This window comes from Cavia porcellus, unplaced genomic scaffold, assembly GCF_034190915.1.
Source record: "Cavia porcellus strain 051 isolate PalLab524CR breed Dunkin Hartley unplaced genomic scaffold, mCavPor4.1 scaffold_8, whole genome shotgun sequence".
In the NCBI taxonomy this organism is placed as follows: domain Eukaryota; kingdom Metazoa; phylum Chordata; class Mammalia; order Rodentia; family Caviidae; genus Cavia; species Cavia porcellus.
Window position 1 is genome coordinate 92,437,564 of NW_026947491.1, and position 24,612 is coordinate 92,462,175.

Here is a 24,612-nt window from a genome sequence, read left to right on the forward strand (position 1 = left end):
AGAAAGCTCCTGGGAAAGTAGGTCAGAGTGAAGGTAATACCTGCTAGTAAAGTTCTGCTAATCATGGGGGTAAGGTTTGTGTGGAAATCAAGTTGGTTTTGGATTTCCAGGCTTTTTTTGTTCTGGGTGTATTATCTGTTATTAGTTAATACTTTATTTAGTCAGATAGACAAACAAAAGGGTATGTATGTATGTATAGATGCATATGCAGTATAATCATTAGTTTTAAAAATAAGCAGCCCTTAAATACTGATCCCCTTGAGAAGTAGGATGTCCCGATGCTCGTGGAGCACCTGTGTGTCCTGCCTGGACCGTGGCTCAGCCCACCTGCTTGGGACACCTGTGTCCTGAATTTCATGTTTGCTGGCCTTTGTGTGGTTTTGGTCCAGGATGTGCAGACGAACTGTAGACCATTCATGGTTGTGCAGGGTTTGGGTTTATATCAACAGAACAGCGCTGTGTGTGTTCTTTGACTTTAACTCAGCAGCTTGTATTAGAATGTTCTCGTACTGTGAGGGGCGGCTGGAATGCCTCCCTGTTGTTGCTGTGTGTTTGTCTAGCCCGGGCTCTGGGCTCTGGGCTCTGGGCTCTGGGCTCGCTGCAAACAGAGCTGCCATTCTCTGTGTTGTGGTATGGACTTTTTCTTAGCGTTGGGCGACAGCGTGTTAGTTGTATATATGTTCATTTTTCAAGATGACGTCATGTTGTTTTCCTGGATGGAGTGTCTGCTCATACACCCCCTTGTATGTCAAACTTCCGCTGTTCGCCAGCAGCCCGCACTGCTCTAGGATGGGCATCACTTCCCCCAGGGCTTGGGACTGAAGTGCTCGGGATCTCCATTTGGTTTTGGGTTTTGAAATGTTTGCAGCTAGATGTCTTGGGGATGGGACCCAAGTCCAGACATGAGCTTCACTTGGTTCATGCACTCCTCACTCGTGGACCCTGGAGTTTTTCTTGTGTACCTGCGTTTTGGCTGGGACCCTTCAGGGGTGGCATCTCCCACTGGTGCCATCAGGTGGACCTTCAGAGAGCTGTGGATTTTGGGTCAGTTCTGATGTCTGATTTGGGTTAAGGATGGTCGGCCTGTATTATCAGGATGTGATTTTTGTTTGTTTTGTAAATCAGTGGGTGTTACTAGTTTCTGTCATGATTTTTAATGTTCAACTCCTAATTGTTAATGATGGTGAATATATTTTCTATTATTTATTAACTGAATTTCTTCTTTTTGAGAAAAACTTGTCTTTTACAAAGTTTTCCGTGGGACTGAATGTCTTTTTTTGGTGATGTTGTATCCTAAACGTGATTATTGTATTTGGCAAATACCTTTTTATAAATACCACCTTTTACTTCCCTATTAATGTCTACTGTCAAGCGAGTTTTTAATTTCCGATTTTACCTCTTTGTGTTTATTGTATCTCATTTATAAATACTTCCTCTTGGGTGAGGTCTTAAAGATTTATTTAGGTAATTTTGCTTAAAACTTTAAGTTGGTTTTCACAGCGTTGCTTTGGACTGTTTGCAGGCAGTCGAGCATATGTTCCACAGGAGGAGCACGGTCGTGGCCGATTCAGTCTCCCACATAACCCAGCACCTGCAGCACCAGGCCCTCCACGCCATCGCTGTGGCCAAGGTATGTGCGTCACCAGGTTCTCAGCACAGCAACGGTGCCTTTTTGGTTTGCTCTGCTGTTCTGTATGTGTTTTTTGTTCAGCCTGCTTTATTCCTTGTGAAACATAGTATTTTTGATCACTTATTTCCAAAGGATTTTAAGGTTTTTATAGTTACCAGTCAGGACTTTGTTTCCTCTGAAATTTCAGCATATATCAGTACACCTGTTAAAAATAGCACAGTATGCAGTTTTAAAGTTGATTCTTTGTTTCTGGATGTGATTTCCTGTTAAATTAAAGTAGAAATTTCCAAGTGCACCTTTATACTAGCTGCTCCTGATGGGGCTAAGAAATGATAGAGACAAAGCGAGAACATGAGCTGTGTACCAGGGAAGGTGTTTTGCTGTGTTCTCTTAAACTGAATCATGCAGAAGATAGTGAGACATTTGTCTTCTGAGTCTTTGGTTATCTCAGAAACAAAACTAATAGTTTCCTCTTTTATTTTTAAGAAAAGAGTAATTTCTGACAAAAAGTATAGTGAACAGCGTCTCGATGTGCTCTCTGCTCTAGTTCTGGCGGAAAACGCTCTCAACGGGCCCAGCACAAAGCAGCGGCGGCTCATCGTCTCGCTGTCGCTCAGCGTGGGCACCCAGATGGTGAGCGGCCGGGCCTCTCCGGTCCTCGGTTGTCCTTCCTTGGCCGGGCCTGACCTTATGTTGATCCCAACCTCTGCCTTTCCCTCCTTGTCGTAGAAAACGTTTAAAGACGAAGAGCTTTTCCCGCTTCAAGTGGTCATGAAGAAACTGGACATCATCAGTGAACTCCGAGAGCGGTGAGTGGACTGTCTGTGTAGGACGCTCCGCACAGTTAGCACAAAAGGCAGCGCCCACAGTTTTGTAACTGTCATCACTTGGCACGTTTCAGGGACACCTGATGCTCACGTTTGTTGCAGGGACTCTCTCCTTGTACCTGATGTGCCTCGACAGTGCTTCCCCTCCATCGCCTGCCCTCCTCGCAGCCCCTCTTCCCCTCCTCACTTGCAAGCTGCTTTTCCCGCTTTTCTCACCCTGTTTTGCTTTCCCTTCCTCCTTTCCCCCTCCTGCTCCAGTTTTCTTTTTAGTGTAGTGTAGGAAGGAGTGAAACCTGGAGAGTGTAGTCCCCCTGCACCCCCAGGGAGCGGCGGTGGGGCTGGGACTAGGCTTACCCGAACTTCGCCTGGCCTCTGTGCGGAGCACTGCCTGGGGGACCCACCGAGGAAGGGGTCCCCCCCCAGCCTTCTGGGGTGAACGTGGCGTTGCTGCCGAACTATACGGCTTCATCTGCCTGTGAGAGACAGAGCTGTGACCTAGCCTTTGTAATTGTGTTCAAGATTCTGTTGGCTTTGAATTACATCACCAGTAGTCAGTCACTAAGCCAAATTAGTTTAAGTTAAAGCTTATTTTTGCAGCTGTTTGTGACTTCTTTCTTTGTATTGAGTAAGCAGTAAGCTTCTTAAAGAGAAAATGAGTCTTCCTCATTTTGGTTTCCCAGGTGGATGATAGATAGAGCAGTGCCCATGTAATGCTCGTACATTGTTTTATTGACCTAGGAAGCTGACATTCTTATAGTCAGTGGCATTTAATTTTTCCATTCTTGGAAGAAATACTGAACCTTACTCATTATAAGATATTTGAAGCCAGGTAGCACATGCCTGTAATGCCAGCATTCTGGGAGGCTGAGGCAGGAGCATCCAAAGTTTAAGCCTAGTTTGGGCAGCTTAGCAACTCAGTGGGACGCTGGCTCTAAAGAAAGCAGTAAATTAAAGGACTGTGGACGTAGCTCTGCACACGCCTTGGCTGCATCCCCTGGTGCTGCATATGGAAAAGATGTGTTCCCTGAATGGGGTGCAGTAGTCATTGGGTGGCAAAGATGAAGGTTCCATGGGATCGAGTATTTTTGGGCACTGTTTTTATAAATTTTCTTTCCCTGCTTGGAGGCAGGTAAAATGCAGCAGTGGTAAAAGTTAGGTGGTAAAAGTTGTTAGGTGTAGTTCTGTCAACACTGAAACTACATTTTTTAAGTTACTTCAGTTTCTATTTCTTTGCAGTTCTGGGGATTGGATGAGGGCCCCCTTGTGCAAGGCAAGCACTCTACTGCTGAGCCCCTATTCCTATAAATAAACTTATTTTAAACTGTTTAAACGTCATCTGTAGTGTTTCCTAAGGCTTTAAAACCAAAGCAGATACGTGTGATTCAGACACTGCTCCCCGCTGCAGTTAGCTGTGCTCAGTTTGGAAGCACGCACTTTGTGTCTTCTGTACAGTGTCGGGCTCAGTGATGGGGAGACGCAGAGTGCGCAGGCAGGCAGGACCCTTCCCCTCCCGCGTGGTGGGCTGTCCAGCTCCGCGAGAGCTTCGGGAGCAAGGCGCTGACCGCTCTCTGTGTCGCAGTGTCCAGATGCAGTGCGACTGCTGCTTCCTGTACTGGCACCGCGCCGTCTTCCCGATCTACTTAGATGACGTCTATGAGAACGCTGTTGACGCGGCTCGGTTACACGTAAGTACAAGCGATGCGCAGGGGAGGTCGGGAGGTCGCTCTGCTCTCTCAGGTGTAAAATAGGTCATCTGCTCTGCAGGAGACAGTGTATGTTCATGCATGCCGGGCTTAGGTTTGTATTCCGACTGATGGGGTGACTTGTAATGTATGCAGCTGTCCCCGTCAGTCCATTCACGTTAGTTCCGTTTGTGTCACAGTGCTGTGATTTTCTCATCAGCACACTGTGTGATTTCTGTTTCTGTTCACTGCTCATTCCCATAGATACTTTCCCGTAGATACTTTCCCGTAGATACTTTGCCGTAGATACTTTCCTGTGGAGGTTGAGGCTTTGCCTCCAGGTGGAGAATTAGCTCATCAGCGCGGTGATGGCGCTGAGATGGGCGATTCGGCTGTGTGAATTCACGCCCACTGGGCTTCCTTCTCAGTACATGTTCAGTGCCCTGCGAGACTGCGTGCCCGCCGTGAAGCACACCAGGCATCTGGAGTCCCCTGAGGTCCTGCTGGATTGCTACGACAGGGAGATTATGGGAATTCTGAATGAGGTGAGCATGTGTTGGAGATTGTGGGACCAGGATGGAAGCTGGGGCCTGCTTGCCAGGCAGACGCTGAGCCCCTGAGCTGTTTCCCCAGCCTGAGGTTGGGTTTGAGAAGGAGACGTCTAGAAATGCAGTGCTTAGAAAAACTGCAGATGGATGCAGACTTTCACCGAGGGAAAGATTAGAAATCAGCATGTAGAACAAAGGGTAGTCTGTAATTTCTTTGTTTCACAAACCATAGTAGGCATTTGGAACTTTTTAACTTACTGTAGTAAAGAGTATATTTAAATTTAATCTAATTCTGTGAATTAGAAGAAGGCACAGTCCAAATGGACTTGAAAAGGGATGCCGTTAGGCACTTTAGCTATTAATACCCAGTTAGCTTTTAACTGGTAATATTTCATATGGAGAGCTCCTAGCAGGAGAGTTGTGCGTAGCCGGAAGGGTTAGCTGGGTGACAGAACACATGTGATCACACTGATGGCAGACAGGGCGGCTGCTCTCGTCACCTTCGTCCCAGGGGGCTCCGGAAGCCTTTTCCTGCTCCTGCTGTCCGCCTTCTCCAGACCGCCCTGCTTGGCTGCCATTCCACACACCTCATGGCTCACGTCCGTGTTCTAGGTGACGCCATCAGTTAGCTTCTGATTTTCTTTTCAAGATAAATAAAACAGCACAGTAAGGGTGTGGCATTTATGAACTCTCCAACCAGAAGAATCACTGATTTAGAATGGAGAACAGAGGAATTTCCATGTTCTCAGTGAGATTGTGACTGTTTAATGGGTAGGATCCTGAACCCTGGGTAGGAGTCCTGTTAGCAGTCTCTTCATTGGTATGCTGTGTAGAATGCTTGGGGGTGCAGCGCCAACGTGGGGCAGCAGCTGCACCCGCCCTGTGAAGAGCTTACTGTCACTCGCTTCCTTGGTGCACAGCACCTGCTGGACAGGCTGTGCCGAGAGATCGAGAAGGACCTGCGGCTGTCCGTGCACACGCACTTGAAGCTGGATGACCGCAACCCTTTCAGGGTGGGCACGAAGGACCTGGCCCTCTTCTTCTCTCTGCATCCAATTCGCTTCTTCGATCGGTTCATTGACATTCGCGGTGAGTGTTCTGTCTGTCCAGCAAGGCATCAGTGAGACAGAACCCAGAGGGTGTGTTTTGGGTGTGGTGATGTCAGCTGTCGTTCTCAGCCCCTTATTTAAGGGGGAACCTTGATGTTCAGAGGCAGTGGAGGGTTTCCCTCCTCAGTTTCGTTTCTTACTTACTGTCCCACACCTTCGATTCTGTTTTACTTTTGTAGCTTACGTCACTCACTATCTGGACAAGACTTTCTATAATCTCACCACGGTAGCTCTTCATGACTGGGCCACTTACAGCGAGATGAGGAACCTGGCCACCCAGCGCTACGGCCTGGTCCTGATGGAGGCCCATCTGCCCAGCCAGACACTGGAGCAGGTGAGCGGGAGGTGCTTCTGGCTCACTCTTGACTCGAGGGGAAACCTAGTTTCTTCTTGCTTTGTTTAAAGAAAGCATTTACTATAAGAAAAATTCCGTGTCACTGGTTGGCTAGCCTTCTAGTGTGCACTCAGACTTTTGTTGAGTTTTGAAATATATATGTATATATGTACGTAGATCAATATGGATAGATACTAATTTCAAAAATGGGCCAGGATCCTGAGGGACTTCAATTAGGGTTGTGGTATTTAAATCTAATCTGGACATGTATATAAACTTCAGCGTCTTGGGGCAGGTGATAAGCTCTATAATTGCAAATGCATTTGCTCTTAACGTGAGGAATGCAGAGTAGGTTTTTACGCATGCCTGCAATCCTTGCCTTCAGGAGGCTGAGACTGGATCACTGTGAGTTCTGGGCCAGCCTGGGCTACATAGTGAGTTCAAGGCCAATCTGAATTATACAGCAAGACCTTGCTTAAAAAAAAAATGCAAAGCAGCATTGGCTGTTGCTAGGTCAGGTAGCTAATTTGTAATATTTATAGTTTAATTTATAATACAATGTAACAGAGTGTAATAGCTTGCATAGAATGCTCAAATAATCCAGATAACATTTATCAAAAAAAAGTGACTCAGTTTCAGAATTTGGCATAATTTTTTCTGAGCCTGCTGCATGTAAGGTCCATTTGTGTATCCTCCCATTCACTTATGTATGCATCTAGGGTTTATTGAGAATATGCTAGACAGTGCTCCTGTGTTAGGGATTCAGAGAGAGAGAGAAAGCATTCTATTTTTTGTTACTTTCAGTCTTATGGGAGAAAAAAGTGTAAACAGACTTAGATTCAAAAAGAGAAAAGCTGTGATAGAAGGTGCAGGTGTGCAGTGCAGCTTTGGAGCCTGTGGAAAAGCTGTAGACTGAGGTCTGTAAATACCGCGGGATGTGGGCGTAGTACGTGAGCCTCACCTGCGATGGAAGCGGTCTGGGGTAGTCAAAAGAAAGGCAGCGATTTGGCATTAGACTTTGTAAGATCTCAAGGGTCTGCCTCTTGCTGTCTGCCCTCAGAACTCGTGGAAGTTAAGTCCCTCCTCGTTGTTTGGAAATGCCCCTCGAAGAACTGTGCAGAGACCCGAAGGGTGGTTTGTGTGTTAGACACCTGGGGCGGGGGGCTGTCCGAGACTGCCTGCCGGGATCTGGCCATGCTTCTGCTTTGTTAGGAAACTGCAAAGAAGTTCCGTGGGGAGACTTTGTGGCTCAGGGTCTTTATCACTAAACAAGTGCTCCTGTCCCCGTGGAAGCTCCGGAGGAGCCATGAGCACCAGGCTTGCCCAGGGCCTGGGTGGGCCAGTCTGGAGGCTCCTGCACCTTCACTGTGCCCTTGTGTAGTTTGTAATTCTAAGCACATCAGAGAATTCACCTACACCACAAGTGACAGTATGTTACAAGCTTAACTAATGGATGTGACTTTAATAACAGTGTTTTCATGTGAATTGTGTTGTAGGGCCTTGATGTTTTGGAAATTATGAGAAATATTCATATATTTGTGTCTCGATACCTCTATAATCTCAACAATCAGGTGAGTGGGTTTAGGGAATTCTTTTTAATGTGGCTGAATAGAGAGGGGAAAGGTCAAAGGGCAAGAAATTGATATTTTTTAAGGGTAAAGATTTGTAAAATATATAAAATAAGAAATAATTGTTCTGAGATCTTACTTGTTGGTTTTTGGTGTATGAGTGGCTTTATAGTCAAATTGCCTTTAGTGAAACCAGCTGTAAAGTTTCTTTGACTAATCAGTGTTTGCTGTGGGCTGTATTGTAATTAAACATGCACATGTTTTGCTGCAGATTTTTATTGAACGAACAAGCAATAATAAACATTTGAATACTATTAATATTCGACATATTGCTAATTCAATTCGAACACATGGCACGGGAATCATGAACACCACGGTAAGCATCTGGTTCGGTGGTTGGGAGGTTAATATACTCCTGATAATATAATTTGGAAGATAATTTTCTTACAGGATATTTTACTGCCTGTTTATATTATCCTGCATTTCCATTTCCCCTAGCAGTAGGTAGAGTCTTACAAACTCTGACACTGAAGTTGTGCTGGGTGTGAGGGCAGCTCAGTGGGAGGCTCGCCGAGGTAGCGCCAGCGCGGGGCTGTTGGCACGAGCAGCTGTGTGCGTTGGAGGGTGGCGGGCTCTGTGCCTGTGTGCCTCTGTTGATTCTCCAGTATCCTCTGAGAGAAGCGTTTCAAACCAAGTCGTAGAGAGCAGTTTATTAAATGTCATTCATGCTCTCAGACAGAACTTACTACTTACAGATACCATCTTCCTAGACATGGGCGCTCAGCTCACCTGGGGTCACTGGATCTTGTGTGCTGTTTTTGCCTCTCTAGGAAGCGGAGAAAGGAGTCTTAGTACTGACCTGTGATCAGGGCACAGTTCATTTCTCTTTAAAGAGTACGAACTGTGGATGCCTAAGTGTCGGCATGAAGGCTCAGGGAGGACTGGACAGCGAGTCGGAATCACTGTAGTAGCCGGCGGGGAGGGCTTTGAAGGTCTGCGCTGACGGATGGCTGGAGCTGTCCTGTGGTCACGGTGCGGGCTGAGGTCTGGCTCCCCAGTGTTTAAATGTGAGGTGTGGAGCTCATGCCTGAGCCTTCACAGATGAGCTGTGGAGTTCTGAGGATAGACTGTGGCTTACCCTCAGGCATGTGTGCAGCCAAACACGCTGGCATACTTAGTGTCTCAGCCCTGTGCTGGGTGCCTGCGGTGACCTGCTCTTGTGACGGACACCGAGGGGAGTCGGACAGCCACGCCAGGAAGCAGAGCTGGCGGAGGAGCTTGGGCAGGGCTGTGAGGGCGAGCTAGAGCTCCACAAGATGAAAGCGGGCAGGGGAATGAGCAGCTGGGCAGAGCGTGTCAGCCCGCGCCAGCTCTACTCCCGAGCCCAGCAGCTTGTCTCAGGAAGTGGGGAGCTACAGCTGCAGCTCGAGCGGAGGGGCCTGGCTTTCCTCAGGCCAGCAGCGAGTCGGGGAAGCTGGGGGGGCGGCTGGGCGTCCCGTGTGGGTCGGGGTTCAGCTCGGCGCTCACCTGGCGGCCTTTTCTGAGTCCCTTTCCTACTCCTTCCCGAGCACCACGCTTCTCAGGTTGGAGATCGGGGCAGGGGGGATGTGAGTCACTCAACAACACGTGTGGAAAGTGGCTACCACCCCAGTTAGGACAGCCGTGTCCGGCGGCGGCAGGAGACCAGGCGCGTGGCTCAGCGCGGAACATGCTCAGAGTTACTTGCTGACAGATGGTGGCTTTCTTCAGAAAGTTCGCGGGGCTTTCGGCTCAGTCTCGGGTGCAGCTGCTCCTGAGCGAGCTCACTGACCCGAGCCTGGGGCTGAAAGCCAGCGACCCCAGTCCAGCTTCCTGTCTCCCCGCCGAGGATGGCTTTGTCCTTTTGCAAGAAAATGTGCCACTGTTTTCTCTCTTTTTTCTTTAGAGAAATACGTAAAAGACAAAAGTCAACTTGGGTATGGAAAATTTAAATATTTTTAGGTCAACTGTGAATTGAACTTTGCAAATAGTACTTTTTCAGTATCATTTAATTTTATTAACTCTCGAATTTTTGAATTTAATCTTTATAGGTTAATTTCACCTACCAGTTTTTGAAAAAGAAGTTTTATATCTTTAGCCAGTTTATGTATGATGAACATATCAAATCAAGATTGATTAAAGACATTCGGTTTTTCAGGGAAATCAAGGACCAAAATGATCACAAGGTATGCTGTGTGTTCTTTTTAAGGCACTTGACTCAGCTGTTAGGTGTGTGGCAGATGTTTATGCACAGTGCGCTGTTGAGATCACAGCGGGTTTGGGTTTTCTGTCGTAGGTTTCTCTTGTCTCCAGGCTGGCTCTCTTGGTCCACTTCTGCTTGCAGGCTGCGCTTCGCGGTCTCTGTCAGACTCTCGAGGGGAAGTGCGGGGCTCGGGACAGCCGGGTCCCTCTCTCCCGTTGTAAAGTAACGCAGATGTTGCTGGGAAGCGCTGAGCGGTGTGAGTGGCCCGGCCCCGCTGGCTTTCCTTCCTCCCTTCCCTGCTCTGGAGTCAGTTGCCTTTACAGGTGCTCTGTCCACTCGGTCACGTGTCTGTGGACGGATGTTTCTACGACGAATTAGTTTCTCCTGTTTTTGTCTGATAGAGCTGTTGGGGATTAGAGACCAACACTGGTGTGGGGCACTTAAATAATAGTGACCTGGAACATAAGTAGTTTTTATTTTATCTTTTTAATTATTTATATTTTTTTTGACATAGGATCTCACTGTGTAGCTCAGGCTGGCTTTGAATTCACTAGGTATCCTGGGCTCTGCTGGAACTCACAGTGATCCTCCTGCCTCAGCCTCCTGAGTGGCTGGGATTAACAGGTGTATGTCACCACACCTGGTACTTTATAAACTTTTCTGTCATGAGACTTGAGAGTTTTGTTTTTAAAGCAAAAGGAAATAAAATTAGAAAGTAGGATTGGCTTAGTTGACTTGAAAGTCATTTTCTAGCTTATGGTCTAAAGATAGTTTTTAAATTCTTTCTGCAGTACCCTTTTGATAGAGCAGAGAAATTCAACCGAGGCATCCGGAAACTTGGAGTAACGCCAGAGGGGCAGAGCTACCTTGACCAGTTCAGACAGCTCATCAGCCAGATTGGTGAGTCACTTGTGTCGGGAGGCACAGCGCAGATCCTGGGAGCTGCTTGTCCTGAATTGCTCATACTGACCAACAGCTTGTGTCCAGCTCAGCGCTGTTCCACTAGGGGAATTTGCCTTCGAGGATTTTTGCTGCAGAAATAATTGGTAAACTGCAGACTAATAAAAAGCTAAGTAAAACCTCTCCTATCAAATTAATCATCTCAGAGGCCATATTCAAAATTAATAGCCTGTAAGTACTTACTGATACCTGTTGTTCAAAGCATCATTTTAACTTTAAAAGAGGTTCTCTTAGCTGGGTGTGGTAGTGCAGCCTGTAACCCTAGCACTGGGCAGGCTGAAGCAGGAGAACTGTTGCAAGTTTGAGACCAACCGGGCTGCAGAGTGAGCTGAAGACCAGACAATAGAGACAAAAATAGATACATAAAATAAAAGAGATTGTCTCACATAATAGCCAAAACACGAAGGTAGGAAACATTTATATGAAAAGATAGTACTTTAAATTAATAACATATATAAGTTAGAGATAAAATGCCAAATGCTGATTTTTTTGGTTATACCAGCTTAATACTTGTGTGATTCGTACTTCTGTCTTATAAGTAGACTTATAAGGAGACTTGTTTTCTGAAGTACAGTATAGTGTATTTAAGAGCAAGAGCTACATGTAGAAATAATCATAGATTAACAAAATCCTGCAGTCTCCGAACTTTTCCCAGAAATGACCTGCGTTCAGTGCCCTGCCGTTAGCCCCGGAGGTCACCACACAGCCAGTTGCGGAGTTTAGGTTTTTCTTCCTTTTGACATGGGATCTTGGCTATACAGTCTGGGCTGGCCTTGAACTTGCTCTGTGGTTCTGGCTGGTCTCAAACTGTTCACTTGCCTCAGCCTCCTGGCTGTGTGTCCCGCCACGTCTGGCTGTGTTTTAAAAAGGTACAGGAAGAAGAGAAGTGAGAAGTGGTTACCTGAGACTTGCCCCGGCTTCTTTAGCTGTAAGTCCAAAGGTGTTTCACAGTTTTCAGTTTGTATCAACTGACACCAGCCGGTTAATAAAATCATGCCTCCTGGATTGATTTCTTTTACCAAACATTTACTAAGCGTCAGTTAGGCCAGACGTTCTGCTATGTGCTGGGTTTGCAGACAGGCTTTGCTCCCGAGCGGCTTGTTGCTCTGTGGGAAGGATGTGACTAGTTAGATCTGGCGTGAATTCACGAGGGCTGGCCTAAACTGTGCCAGTTACTTGGTTTGCATGTTAAGTTTTCCTGTTCTGTTTTAGTGTGTAGGAGCTTAGAGAATCTTCATAAACTTTTTATCTTAAGCTGCTCAACATGAGAAATGCCAGCTCAGCACCGTTTATCTAAGGAGGCAGTTGGTGTCACGTTAGATGGCAAGCTTGCTTGCTTTTCTTTAAAGATACGATCTTACTGTGTAGTTCAGGCTGGTCCTGAACTCAGTACATAGCCCCGGCTGGCCTTGACCTTGCTGTGCTCCTCCTGTCTTGGCCTCCTGAGTGCTGGGATCACAGCCGTATGCTGTCCTTCCTGGCCTCGTTGGTAAACTACTGGAGCAGTAGATTTTAGATGCCAGTGAAACTGGTTTCCTGGAGCTGGGCCGGTCTGCTCTGCGCCTGGTGTTCTGCCTTCTCGGTGAGTGCTGCTGTAACTGTTTTTCCGTATATGCACATCAGAGTTTTGCCTCAGTGAGTAAATACTGCCTTTACAACAGTTTCCATGTTTTTATGTTCTTTGAAAGTAGGACTTTATTTGAAGAAGTAACACTTAGGTCACGGGCTTCCCTCAGCTCATGTCCCTGATACGCCTCCGTACCCAGGGCCACTGGAGAGATGGGGTCTGGCGTGGCCCTGCTCCTCCAGCGTGCTCTCTCTGGGGAACGCTCCCTCTTCTCTTTAGCTCAACACTTTATTCTTTACTCGCTTCTTTTAAAACATAGATTCTTTGTCTGTGCCTGAAAAATACTGCAGTGTGCTTTCCGGTCTTTGAGAAAAGGAGTGGAGGTGGGAGCAAAGTGGAGTCCTGGTGCCACCTGCTGCTGGTGACGGAGCCTTTTTGCTTTGCGCGCGGTGCGCGTGTGCCGTCACTCAGGGAACCTCCGGCCAGGCGGTGTTCCCTTTCCTTCATTCCCAGGGGCTGCTGCTGCTCAGAGAGACGCTGGCCAAAGGCTGAGCCCCGCCGGAGCTGACCGCCAGGCGAGGACACTGACATGTAAAGCAGTCGCATAGCTTGGGCAGAGCCCTGCCGCTAGCAAGTGCTTCAGTCTGCGTTTGAACCAGGAAGTCTGGCTCCTCACCACTGTGTTGTGCCCACCTGTTAGTTTTGATCAGCTAGCTGCTGGTGTGACAGTTGGGGGAAGAAATAGTGAAATTAGGTACTTGCTTTTCCCAAGATTCTCGTGAGAAGGAAAAACAGCTGGGTGTGGTGGCACACCCCTGTCACCCTGGGAGGCTGAGGCAGGAGGATTGCTGTGAGCTGCAGGCCACCTTGAGCACATAATGAGACCTTGTGTCAAGAAGCCAACAAAACCAGACAGTTGGGGTGGCATTGAGCGAGGTGCAGTGGTCCCTGCAGGGTGGTTAACGGTGAAACGCGTTGCTCTGGTGATGTGGAGTTGCTGACGGTTAGCATGTCTGTCTTTTGGCCAGGTCATTTCAGTTCAGCTTGTTTTAGTTCGTGCTGGACCCTCGCCTCCCCGTGTTGGCTGTGAGACGGAGCAGTGGGACCGGAAAGGCTCTGCTCCTGCAGTTCGATGTTACCATTTGGGGGAGGTGGGTGAGTGGTGGCAGATCTGCAGGGCAGTGTGCGTGCTCTGCAGGGATCCTTGGGGAGGACTTCCCAGAGGTGACACTTAAGCAGGGACCTGGATCCTGTAAGGACGGAAGTTTCGTGCTATCTGGAGAAAGAGCAGCAGCCAGAGCCACAGTGAGCGCAGAGCCCTGAGTGTGCTGGGCCCTTGGAGGCGGAGTGGGGCTGGAAGCAGTTAACAGGGGCCATCGTGGGGGGCTGGCTGTGCCGTCGCTGGAAGGCTGGGCTTCCCTCTGGGACTGCAGGCTGCTGGTAGTGTGGCGGAGCTGCTGGCCTGTGAGTGGTGCTGCACCTGTGGGGCTCGAGCAGCCGCGGCTGGAGGCTCTGACAGGTCCTCCGTGGTGCGGGTGAAGCCGGGGCGTGGCAGGGCACCCGGCGGGGAAGTCTGCAGTAGGGTGAGAGCTGTGAGAGTGGTGCACGTGCTCCCCAGGCTGCATTTCCCGGGCAGAGCGGCCTTCGCTTGTCCAGTGCCGAGTCGCACAGTGGCAGGGAGGGGAGGAGGCAAAGGGGCTTACAGGTGCCCCCCCCCCCAGCTGCCGCAGGGCAGGGGCCAGCTTCCGAGGGGGAGCGTGGCAGGGGCGCGAAGACCCCGCGTCTGCCGTGGTTGTTTACATGGGAACGTTTTCCTAGATGGATACGCATACTGGATTGAAAGAAGCCTGGACCTCAGTGAAATCCGTACTGGGAATATAAATTTGTCCGCATCTACTAAAGATTTCTGGGCGGGTGGTGTGTGTGGGAAGCCTCTGAAGGGCAGAGGGGAGAAATGACGGATTTTAAATGTCTGGTCACACGTGTAGTCTCCGGGTGCGTTTAGTGAGTTTACCTTCAGCTAAGTCATGTGCTGACTGTCACTGTACCTTTGTAAGTGTGGAAATACGCCACGGTCTCACTGTTTATGGGACGAGAACTGAAGGGCAACAGCAGAATGTTCGGAGCTTAGGAGCAGAAGCCTGTACCTGACTGCATGTAAACACTGGTTCTCTGTGTGATTTTTAAGGTAATGCCATGGGCTATGTACGAATGATCCGATCTGGTGGTCTTCACTGTAGCAGCAAGGCCATTAGGTATGGACGCAAACCTCATTTCTGACTTGTTGATACCGCTTAAGATTATGTTATATAAATTTCTCTTGTGATTTAAGTGATACTATGGAGGTTTTTGTTTGTATATGTTGAGAGAAAAATGGAAGAAAACCACTAATCTTGCTAATTATAATTAGACTGTTTCCCTCATTTTAAATCTCCATTAGACTTGAAAATCTTTATTTCTCTTAAGGTTACAGTTAAGTGATTTTTGTCACTATGGCTTATGAATTAGTCTCAATAGAGTACATGATTATAAAGGTTAAAATGTGATAACTAAAATCTGATTTACAACGAGGGGGGGATATTACAGTACCACTGAAACACATAGTTGCAATACTGGAATGTCAACAGTACCCCTTTTCCTGTCAGTTGCACCTATTTTAGTTGCCTTAATAAATTTCTTCCCAAATTCTTACATAGATTTGTGCCTGATCTTGAAGATATTGTAAATTTTGAAGAACTAGTGAAAGAAGAAGGTCTTGCAGAAGAAACATTAAAAGCAGCAAGGTAACCTAGTTTTGGAATAATCTAAATTTGGAAGTTTAAAAAGGCGTGTTTAGCTAGGTGGGTGTGTATACTTGCCTATAATCCCAGCATTTGGAGGCTGAGGCAGGAGGATCACTGAGTTCAGGGTCATCTGGGCTATGTAGAGATCAAGGCCAGCCTGAACTACATAGACCCTGTCTTGAAAAACTAAACAAAGATGTGTTTGTATAAAACATTAAAGAGCAGCCTGTAGGGTGGTGTGTAATGTAGGTGCCGCTCTTTTTACTATGTGAATTATGGTCTTGGCTTCATCCGTGGTTTTTTTTTAAACTGCAGTGCCCTGAGTCTTTCCCCTCTGCTGCAGGGGGGTCTTGCGGAGCGTGCGGCCAGTGTGCAGCCTCCAGCCCTGTGCCTCTGGGCCCCTAAGTGTGGTGGGAGCACATCCCTCCCACTTGAAGACTTAGGGTCAGGAAGGGAGTCCAGAGGGCGGGCGCCTTTGGGAACTCATTCCCCCCGTTTCTGTTCACTTGGGGAAGATTTCTGGTAGAAGCCAGGGTTTCCTCTCCTGTGCTCCGGAACCTTGCCGCAGTACGGCGCGCCTCCCCTGTGCCTGTGCGGCGCTGAGCCGGGAGGGCAGCGGGGGGAGCGGGAGGCTGGAGTGCAGATCGGATTCCATTTCACTGCAGATACTAGTGGCTGACCGGAAGCGCGGTCTCCAGAGAGAGCCAGCAGTGATTCTGTCATGTAGCTTAAAACAAGAATTTGTTTAGCAGGCAAATAAATGAGAGAATCTAGCTGAGGGTACAGCGGTTGTTACCCTGGGTTTTAACTGTTTGGTAGGCTCAACAGTTTTAAAAGTCAAAAAGGAAAACGCATGCGTGCGCCTGTGAGCTGCACCCCGTTCCCCGCAGGGCAGAGCCGTGCACCGGGGCCTGCTGGGTAGCGAGGTTCGTGCCGGTGCCGGCAGTCGGGAGAACGGAGCTGTTGGAAGTCAGGCGCGCGAGTATGGAGGGTGTGTCCGCGAGCGGAAGCGGCCTGCACTGTCGGCGGGATGGTGCCATCTTCCCCAGAGTTAGCCTCTGGAAGCTGTTGGGAGGGGGTCTGGGCAAGCAGGAGCGCAGTGCTGTCCTCTAGGTTTTGTGGCTGAAGCTGAGGGTGGCCGTGGGTCCGGCTTGTCCGAGGAGGGCTCGGTGGGGCCTCACAGGTGACGGGGTCCCGCAGCTAGTGGGAAGGCCACTTTCAGCAGAGGGCAGAGGTGTTCACAGAGGGCCCTGGCTGGACTCCTTTTCTTACTGTGAATTTTACAAGCTTGGGAAAATGATCCGTGAAAACTGACATTTAAAGATTTTTACTGTTACCTTGTGCAGTGCCAGAGCCCGACCCAGGGCCTGGCGGGCTGCACCGTGCGTGTGGATCTCCTGCAGGAGCCATGTGCAGGGTGCCCCGGGAGGGCCGGCGTGGGGGCTGCTCTGGCGGCTCCTGGCGGGATGTGGCCACCCACAAAGGGCCGGGCGGTGGGATGAGGTGCCCCTGCTCCTTGGCCTGTGGGCGGCCCGTGGGCTTGCCCCATGCAGCACCGGGTGCATTGAGGAATATCTGCTGTGAGGACTGTGAGAAGTGACAGTTTGAAAGTACGCACTTTGATTCCAAGAAAAAGAGGAGTCGCGTTCTGAAGGTTAAAAGGGCAGCTAAGTTCTTGGAAGAGACCCAGGTTCAGGTGGAGGTGAGGAGACATTTAAAAGGGAACAGTCGCTCACGGGGAGGGGACTCCTGAGGCTTGGGCAGCTCTGTACTGGGGCGACTTGGCCAATGCCGCGGTGCTCGGGGTGCTCCAAGCGCGATCTGAACAGGCGGAGCTGTTTTTCACCTGCCTGAGGAGGAGGGGTTTTCAGAAGACACCTGCTTTTGAAGAAGGAACCGAAAGCAATTTCTACTATTTTATTTTTGTTCTTTTTTGTTTGTTTTTTAGGCATCTGGACTCAGTTCTCAGTGATCACACACGAAATTCTGCGGAAGGCACAGAGTATTTCAAAATGCTTGTGGATGTTTTTGCACCAGAATTTCGAAGGCCAAAGAACATACACCTCCGAAATTTCTATATCATTGTGCCTCCTCTAGTGAGTATTTGCAGAGCTTAAAACGAAACTTTTTTTAAAAAAAGATATTGGTAAATTTTGGTTTCCTTATAGCATGAGGCAGACTGTGTTCCTGACTCTCTGATGTAGGTAAAGCTGCAGGTCACCTCAGGCAGTGTGCCCTGGAAGTTTTAGTGAGTAGCTGTGCAGAAGGAGGTTATCTGTGGCTAAGAGGGCTCCGTATTAATAGACTGCAGAGAAGTTCTGCTGGTGTGTGTGTGTGGAACCAAACTCTGGACCTCACTCTTGCCAGGCAGGCGCTGTGCTGCTGAGCTGCATCCCCAGCCGGTCCCGCTGTTCTCACATTACCTGAGTGTGTGCTGTTACGTGTGCACCAGAGTCTCCGGGGAGAGTTACACCGCACCCCGCCCGAGGGGCTTGGTGCGAGCAGCATGAACTGCCGTAGTAGGGAGCTTTTCCTGACCGGGCACTTCCAGAGCCTGCTGTTTGAGAACTATTCTGCTGGAGAGTAAACACGCCTAGAATAAACTGTGACTGTTTTCTCCTCTGAGACTGTGGAGTGCCCCATTCTGATTCTCTAGTGGCCTGTGTATGGCTCAGGCTTTGCAAATCGCATTATGAAGACAATTGCCGCAGTGGGGAGGTTGGAGTCAGGAGTTGGGAGACTCTGTGCGGGCAGGGTGGCTTCCTGTTCGGTTTCTGTAATCAAGTGGAGAGCTCCATGGTTTAACGAGCACTTCTGTGTTGGTGCCTGGACCGTTACTGTGTTTTCTTACATGGTGCGTAAGTGTTGGTGCCTAGTGGGACTGGAAATAGCCAGTCACCTGCAGAGGGCTGTTTTCTCTGTGCATTTTCTGATTTATGCCTTCGGCGTCCGCTCTCCTAACTGTGACACGGCAAAGATTCTTAGAGGCGTCCGCGCGGTGCGCGTCCTTTCGTGCTAGGCAGACGGCAAGGCCGTCCGGCCTGCTGGCGCTGCGGCCAGCTCAGGAAGTGGGGAGAGCCTGAGCCGCAGGGAGGCGGGGATGAGGCTGCCATGGGCGCTGCTTCTGTGCTCTCCTTTGTGATCTGCTCTAGGAAGAAGGCGGGCTGTGGACCAAGAGCTGACACGGCTGGGACTTCAGCTCGGTGGCACAAGCACTTGCCTGCCAAGCGCGCAGTCCTGAGTTTCCCCATACCAAAAAAAACCCGAGCTGATAAGAGGTTTCACACTTAATGTGATTGGTCACCAAATACATTTCCTAGGCAATAAAAGTAAAATTTTTATTTTGTTTCCAGTGGAGGGTGTTAGGGCTGTCGCACCTAGCATGGTCTGCCCTCCTCCGTGACACGGCCTCTTTAAAATTTTATAGAAGAGAAATTCCACTTTGTCAGTTACCCTGGCTCCCACCAGACACTCAGGGCCACGGGCAGTCAGCGCGGGCTGCAGGTGCACGGCGTCTCTGCCGCGGCCACTTGGAGTGGACGCCAGGTGCTGACCAGCTTCTCAGAAGTGTTTGGTATACAGTGAGTCTCGGTGAATCTTTTGCCGACTGAATGATTTGATTAGACATTTTAAAAAAGCAGGATTTCAAGAGAAAGTACTGTTTTGAGGAATTTATCCTTTACCTAAAGGGCTACTAATCCTCTTTGGAACTGAGAATACGGGAAGAGGCCGGTGTCAGGGAGCACGGGCAGGGGCGGGAGGGCTGCCCTGTGTGTGAGAGGCTTCTGCTCCCAAGGAGGACAGGCCCATTTTCTGATACTGCCCATCCACTTCTGTTGGTGGGGCCGCAGAGTCCACCAGCATCCTCGTGTCCAACCCAGGTGCTGTTGTGTAACGGCCGGCCCTGTGGCGGGTGGTGGTGACAGGGTAGTGCCCACCTCACAGATGGCCGCTCTCCCCAGGCACCGCGTGTCCGAGGCCAGTGTTGCGCACTGGAGGACACGAACGCGGTGCTGCACATGAGTTTCAACACGCCTCTTGCAGGAGCTAAATTTCAAAGGTTTCCTTAACTGAATTTTGACTCTCATACCTGTTATCTGTTTTTAGACCCTCAACTTTGTAGAACATTCCATTAGTTGCAAGGAGAAACTGAATAAAAAAAACAAAATCGGAGCTGCCTTTACTGATGATGGTTTTGCCATGGGTAAGCGAATGGAACCGTTTCCCCGCTCACGTGATGGCCGCCTGGCGCGGGCTCTTGGCCGTGGTTTTGTGTGCTGCTTACAGCAGGGTGTGCTTCTCCGCCCAGCTTGCCTCCCGCCCGCCCGGGCTCTGTCCTGGCCTTAGTTCCGCGTCTTGCGCCGAGTTCTCCTGGCTTCCCCATCGATTCCTGGGGCTCTCTCTGAGTGGGGGAAGTTTTTATTGTTCTGCGGCTATGTTTTTCCAGGTGATTTTCATGGCTATGGGATTTATTTAATTTCTTCTTCAGTTATTTTCTCTTTTTTATTTCTTTATGCTTTTACACTTTTTTTCTTAAGAAACAACTAAGCCGTCTTGCTAACCCTATTTATGCCGGACAGTATGATTTGAGAGGGTTAATTGGAAATGACAAGCTTAGTGCAGGAGCTGCTGGCGCGGGAGTGGAGAGGACTCCTGTGCTCACTGTGCCCTGGCTTTGGTTCTCGTGGCTGCAGGTGTGGCGTACATCCTGAAGCTTTTGGATCAGTACCAGGAGTTTGACTCGCTGCACTGGTTCCAGTCTGTTAGAGAGAAGTACGTGAAGGAGATCCGGGCGGTCGCCAAGCAGCAGCTCGTGCAGGCGGCCAGCCAGGACGAGAAGCTGCTGCAGACCATGAATCTCACCCAGAAGCGGCTGGACGTCTACTTACAGGTGGGCCTGCGGGCGGGTGCTGCTCCGACTCGGCGCTCGGGGCTGCAAGCTGCCAGCCGTGTGGAAACCCCACTTTAACCCGCGAGATGGACGGGGTAAAGGGAGCGGGTTTAGCATTAACGGCGTTTGCAAACCTTATGACTCAAACCTTAACGAGTGCCGGGGTGGTTTCTGTATTTGGGAATCCTACTAGAGCTACTGAGAGTACGTTTGATGTTTTACTGTAATGACTTTCCCCTCTTATTTCAAATTTATTTACTTAGGAATTCGAATTGCTGTATTTCTCACTGAGCAGTGCGAGAATCTTCTTCAGAGCAGACAAGACTGCAGCTGAGGAGAACCAGGAAAAGAAAGAGAAGGAAGGTGAGCGCGGCTGCGTCTGGGGAGACGCCGGCCCCCGCGGGGCACACGGGGACTCCAGCTTCTCTCGGTGCCTCGTGGGAGACTTCTGTATGTCTGCGTGTAAAACGCCATGTTTTTCTTCATCAAAAATCGCTTTAAAGTGCTCTTCTTCTTACACTGAGTAAAGGCAGTTGCTTAGAGAATGCCTTAGTTTGCCTGTAAGGAAACCTTAGCTGCTGTTTGTTAGGCCCAGAGCCAGCCGTTGTAGAATTGCACGAGGTAGTAACATTTGTTAGCAAAGCGGAGGCCCCTGGGACACGCAGTGGTCCCCAGCTCGTCAGCAATTTGTTTACAAGCAGACGCGTCTGGCCGGCTCCGTGGCAGACACGGTGACGTCAGGGGAGGAACACAGCCGCAGCCGTCTTTGCCACGGCCCGGGAACGCGCCCGTCCGTCCCAGGGTCCCAGGACCCCAGGACAGATTGTTTGCCCGCCAGAGCACCACCGTATTCACTAAACGGAAACTTGAATGTATTATGTTTAGGTTCATTTCCAAGACAGGGTAAATAGAGCCCTCCCTCGGGAGGCGCTGGCAGTGGCGGCGCTCAGGCAGGGGACCCCCGGCGAGGTGGCCCCTGCTCTCGGGGACAGCCGGTGCGACCTCTGCGGCCTCCGGGGTTTTAAAATGTCACTCACTCCTTTGAGGTAGCGCCTCGTGACACAAGGCCGGCCTGGAGCATGCAGCAGGCTGGAGGCCGCCTGCTCCTGCCCCCGAGGGCTGCAGTGACAGCTGTGCGCCGCCACAGTCAGCATTTGAAGGTGTTCTTTTGAGACGTTTTTAAAAAATTAAATATTAGAGAACTATTTGATAGATGGATCCTTTCCTGAGTTTGAAATTTAGTAATACATCACTTCTTGAGTTTACTTACCTCTTACAGACTTTCAAAAAATGAACATGAATCTGGCCTTTATCGTTTTCCTTCTGCTTCCAGAAGACACAAAAGCGAGCAGTGGAGACCCGGACAGCGCCGTGTCCGCCGACCCCGTGGTGAAATGATGCCGCGCTGCCCTCACCCGGTGCATTCGCGCTTTAGCCAGAGATGGAGGTCGTAACTACGGTGCATCGTGTCCTGGAGAACATTGGATGTTGCGGCTTCCCGAAGGCAGCGCTCTGAAGTTAACCATTCCGCTTCCAAAGGCTCTGCTTCTCAGAGTTGAAAGATTGTAAAATTGGACTTTCCCTGGACTTCAGGCGGGAACATGCTCCTTGGAACAGTTATCTGACAGGAAGTTACACAGACAGCGAATCCAGACTCCTCGGGGTGCCCCGGCGCTCTCGGAGTCTGCGTGTGTGTAACTGCGTTGCCAGCTCTCTGGGCTCCGTGTGTCCAGGCATCGGCAGTTCTGTGCGTACTGTCTCTAAGTCAGTTTGTTGCTTTTGTAAAGGATTGAGCCTGACCACGCAGGAGATGCCTGTGGTCTCACTCCGAGAGCACATGTGCAGGTGGCAGCGGCGCTGGAGGAGCCTGCACGTGGGCCTCGCTCAGTGGGCCTTGCAGGAGCCACTGTGTCCCTCCCCGCGGGGAGTTTACACCCGTGTGCCCTGCTCCGGGCCCTGCCCTGAGCACCGCTCTAAACTCAGATGCGCTGCATACCCCGAGGAGGTTAGCGGACGCCAGGGAGCCCAGCTGGCCGTGTCATTCTCGGGGACGACACTGGCGTGGCGACAGGAAAGCAGAGTGAATGGCTTCCACATTTAAACTCAGGTTTCTTCTGTGTCCGGTTAAGGTGACTCCTTGGCGCTGGTCTGGGCAGACTTTTTCTGACAAGGCTGAACACCTGCCCTGTGCGGGCTGGGAAAGGGACTGCTGGGAGAGTAAAACCAGTGACATGAGCCACTCTGGGACTTGGAAAAGTGCAGAGAGCTTCTTAGGAGATTTACTTCCCAGCAGCCCACTTTTATTTCTGTAAAAGTTTATTAGTCAATCAGTGGGCTGATCATCCCCTTTAAAAATGCAGTGAAGTGGTCCCTTTCCAGGGAAAAGCAAAGTGTGAGTGGGACACGAACAGCATCGGGGAAGCGGCGGGCAAACGTGCCCGCTCTGTGCCCAGCTGCGGCCAGGGCCGGGCTCAGGTGCTTCCCCAGCCCAGCGCAGGTGAACACCGGCACTGTTAAAGTCGGAAGAAACAGAACGTGAAGGAGAGAGGGTTTGTTTGTCATGCAGACACGGCACAGAGTATGGACAAGAGCGGATTAAAGCATCTAACGTTCCTAATTCGTACTAACTGTAGACATGGCCCTAAAGCATGCTGCATAATAATTTATATTTCCATGATTATAAATGTCTATATTAATGATAGTGCATTTGATTATATCAAATTAATTGCCATTTCATAGCAACAGTGTGGCTTTCTGATTCTACCGTCCTGACACCAGCCTGCCTGCTAGGGTAGGGTCCCAGTCGGGAGAGTGCCGTCCTCTGCCCGTCCTCTGTCGTGGGCCCCGTCTTGCTGTCTTAGCGCACTGGGGCATTCCTGCCCACTCCCTGGATATCCAGCGGCGGGAAGGGCGCACAGTTACCCGATCCTTAGTCTAAAATGGTGTCACTGCAGTGTGGAGAATTCATTACGAGTTCTGGTATTGACGTGCAGAGCCGCGGGGCTTCGGTGTGTTCAGGCCTGCGCTAATCCTGCCTTTAGCTGATGCTTTGCTTCGCTAATGAATGAATGTTAACATTTTTGCAGACATACTGTAATTTAAAAATTAATGTGAGCATTGGTTTTAAGTTCACAGAAAAATTAATGAGGTTCAGATTCTCAGGAGTTAAGGACTAAGTGTACCTTTGTCTGCTCTCATTAGAGCTTGTGAAGGTGGCAGGTTCGTGACCTGACCTGAGTGGGGCTCTCCCCTTCCCAGCTCTGAGTGAGTACACTGTATAAATAAAACATTGATAAATACGATCTGAAAACTCATTGCTGTTCATGTTCAGAATTGAATGTCTTAAGCCAGTAATTACAGTTAACTTGGGGGGGTCCTCCTTAAGTCAAAATATATGGGATCTTTTTCTAGAAAGGCTTGCACCATTTTGTGATGTTTGTACTATTAAACAGGTTTTTTAAATGTGTGCAAGCCGGGCGTGGTGGCTCACGCCTGTAATCCCAGTGCTTGGAGGCTCCAGCCTGGGCTATGCAGGGAGTTGAGGGGCAGCCTGAACTGCACAGTGAAATCCTGCCTCAAAAAGATGAAGTAGATGCATAAATGAGTGTGTGTGTGTGTGTGTGTGTGTGTACGTGTGCGCGCGCGTGAGCCTTCGGCAGCACTGAGCAGGGCTCGCTCTCACGGTGACACTACTTGGGCTTTTGTTAGTAAACCTGGATGTGGGGAAGTGCAGCTGCGCAGGGAGAGCGTGTCACGCAGGAGCAGATTTAGGCCGGATCCTGCTGTCGCCTGGTCGGAGCTTCTGTCTCCTCCACAGCTTGGTGTTGTCACTGAGGCCGAGTTACGCTAAGCCCTAGTCCCGGAAAGGGCCGCACGTGCGCAGTGGGGAAGCTGAGCAGGACGCAGGTCACACTGGCGGGTGCTGACCCGGAGGCCCAAGGCAGGGCCCTGGGGTGGGAGCGAGCTCCTGCCCCCCGGAGGGAGGTCATCCTGCTGTGCTGCCCGGTTTGCTAAATGGGAAACGGCAGGCAGGCTTCGACCGGTCTGCGCAAGTTTATCACGATTCTCAAGACTCACGCTGCAGACATTGCAAGCTGCGTTTCCTTCCTCAGGTCTTCACTGCGTGTTTTCACAGGCAGCTCTTGGACGTCCGCAGCAACTGCGTCGGCTGCACACTTGCAGTCTGCACCTGAGAGGCTGAGCCAGGAGCGCTGTGGGTTCAGGGCCAGCCTGGGGGAGGTGGCGCAGAAGGAGCGCCCAGAGGGAGTGGGAGCCCAGGGGCTGCCTGCAGGAGGGCCCCGGTGGGCTGAGGGCTGCGCTGGAGGGCGGTGTGCACAGGGAAAGCCTGCCGAGGAGCACAGCAGATGCGTCCCCACGTTCCAGGCAGCTCAGCCCTTTGTCATGTAGCTGTGGCCTAACGGGGGCTGCCTTTAAGGGCTGTAAATACATTGTCTATTGCATGCAAGACACGGATACCCAGATGCTCCCTAGC

General features: G+C 50.0%; 1 protein-coding gene across 3 annotated transcripts in view; it reads left to right on the top strand.

Moving 5' to 3' along the window:
* Washc4 (WASH complex subunit 4) overlaps positions 1-23,422 on the top strand; it is a 47,721-nt gene extending 24,299 nt beyond the window's left edge. The window contains exons 16-33 of one of the 3 annotated variants that reach the window (XM_003461735.5): positions 1,523-1,630; positions 2,117-2,263; positions 2,360-2,439; positions 4,037-4,142; positions 4,568-4,684; positions 5,608-5,776; positions 5,976-6,130; positions 7,627-7,701; positions 7,970-8,074; positions 9,768-9,902; positions 10,711-10,819; positions 14,635-14,701; positions 15,143-15,229; positions 17,178-17,325; positions 19,337-19,433; positions 19,924-20,120; positions 20,384-20,483; positions 21,454-23,422. In XM_003461735.5, coding sequence (XP_003461783.1) covers positions 1,523-1,630; positions 2,117-2,263; positions 2,360-2,439; positions 4,037-4,142; positions 4,568-4,684; positions 5,608-5,776; positions 5,976-6,130; positions 7,627-7,701; positions 7,970-8,074; positions 9,768-9,902; positions 10,711-10,819; positions 14,635-14,701; positions 15,143-15,229; positions 17,178-17,325; positions 19,337-19,433; positions 19,924-20,120; positions 20,384-20,483; positions 21,454-21,518 — 2,067 coding nt within the window. In that variant the 3' untranslated portion in view covers positions 21,519-23,422. Of the gene's footprint in view, positions 1-1,522; positions 1,631-2,116; positions 2,264-2,359; positions 2,440-4,036; positions 4,143-4,567; positions 4,685-5,607; positions 5,777-5,975; positions 6,131-7,626; positions 7,702-7,969; positions 8,075-9,767; positions 9,903-10,710; positions 10,820-14,634; positions 14,702-15,142; positions 15,230-17,177; positions 17,326-19,336; positions 19,434-19,923; positions 20,121-20,383; positions 20,484-21,453 lie in introns of those variants that run through there. The other 2 variants (XM_063255493.1, XR_010049480.1) reach the window with 2 other exon arrangements.
* Positions 23,423-24,612: the final 1,190 nt, after the last annotated feature.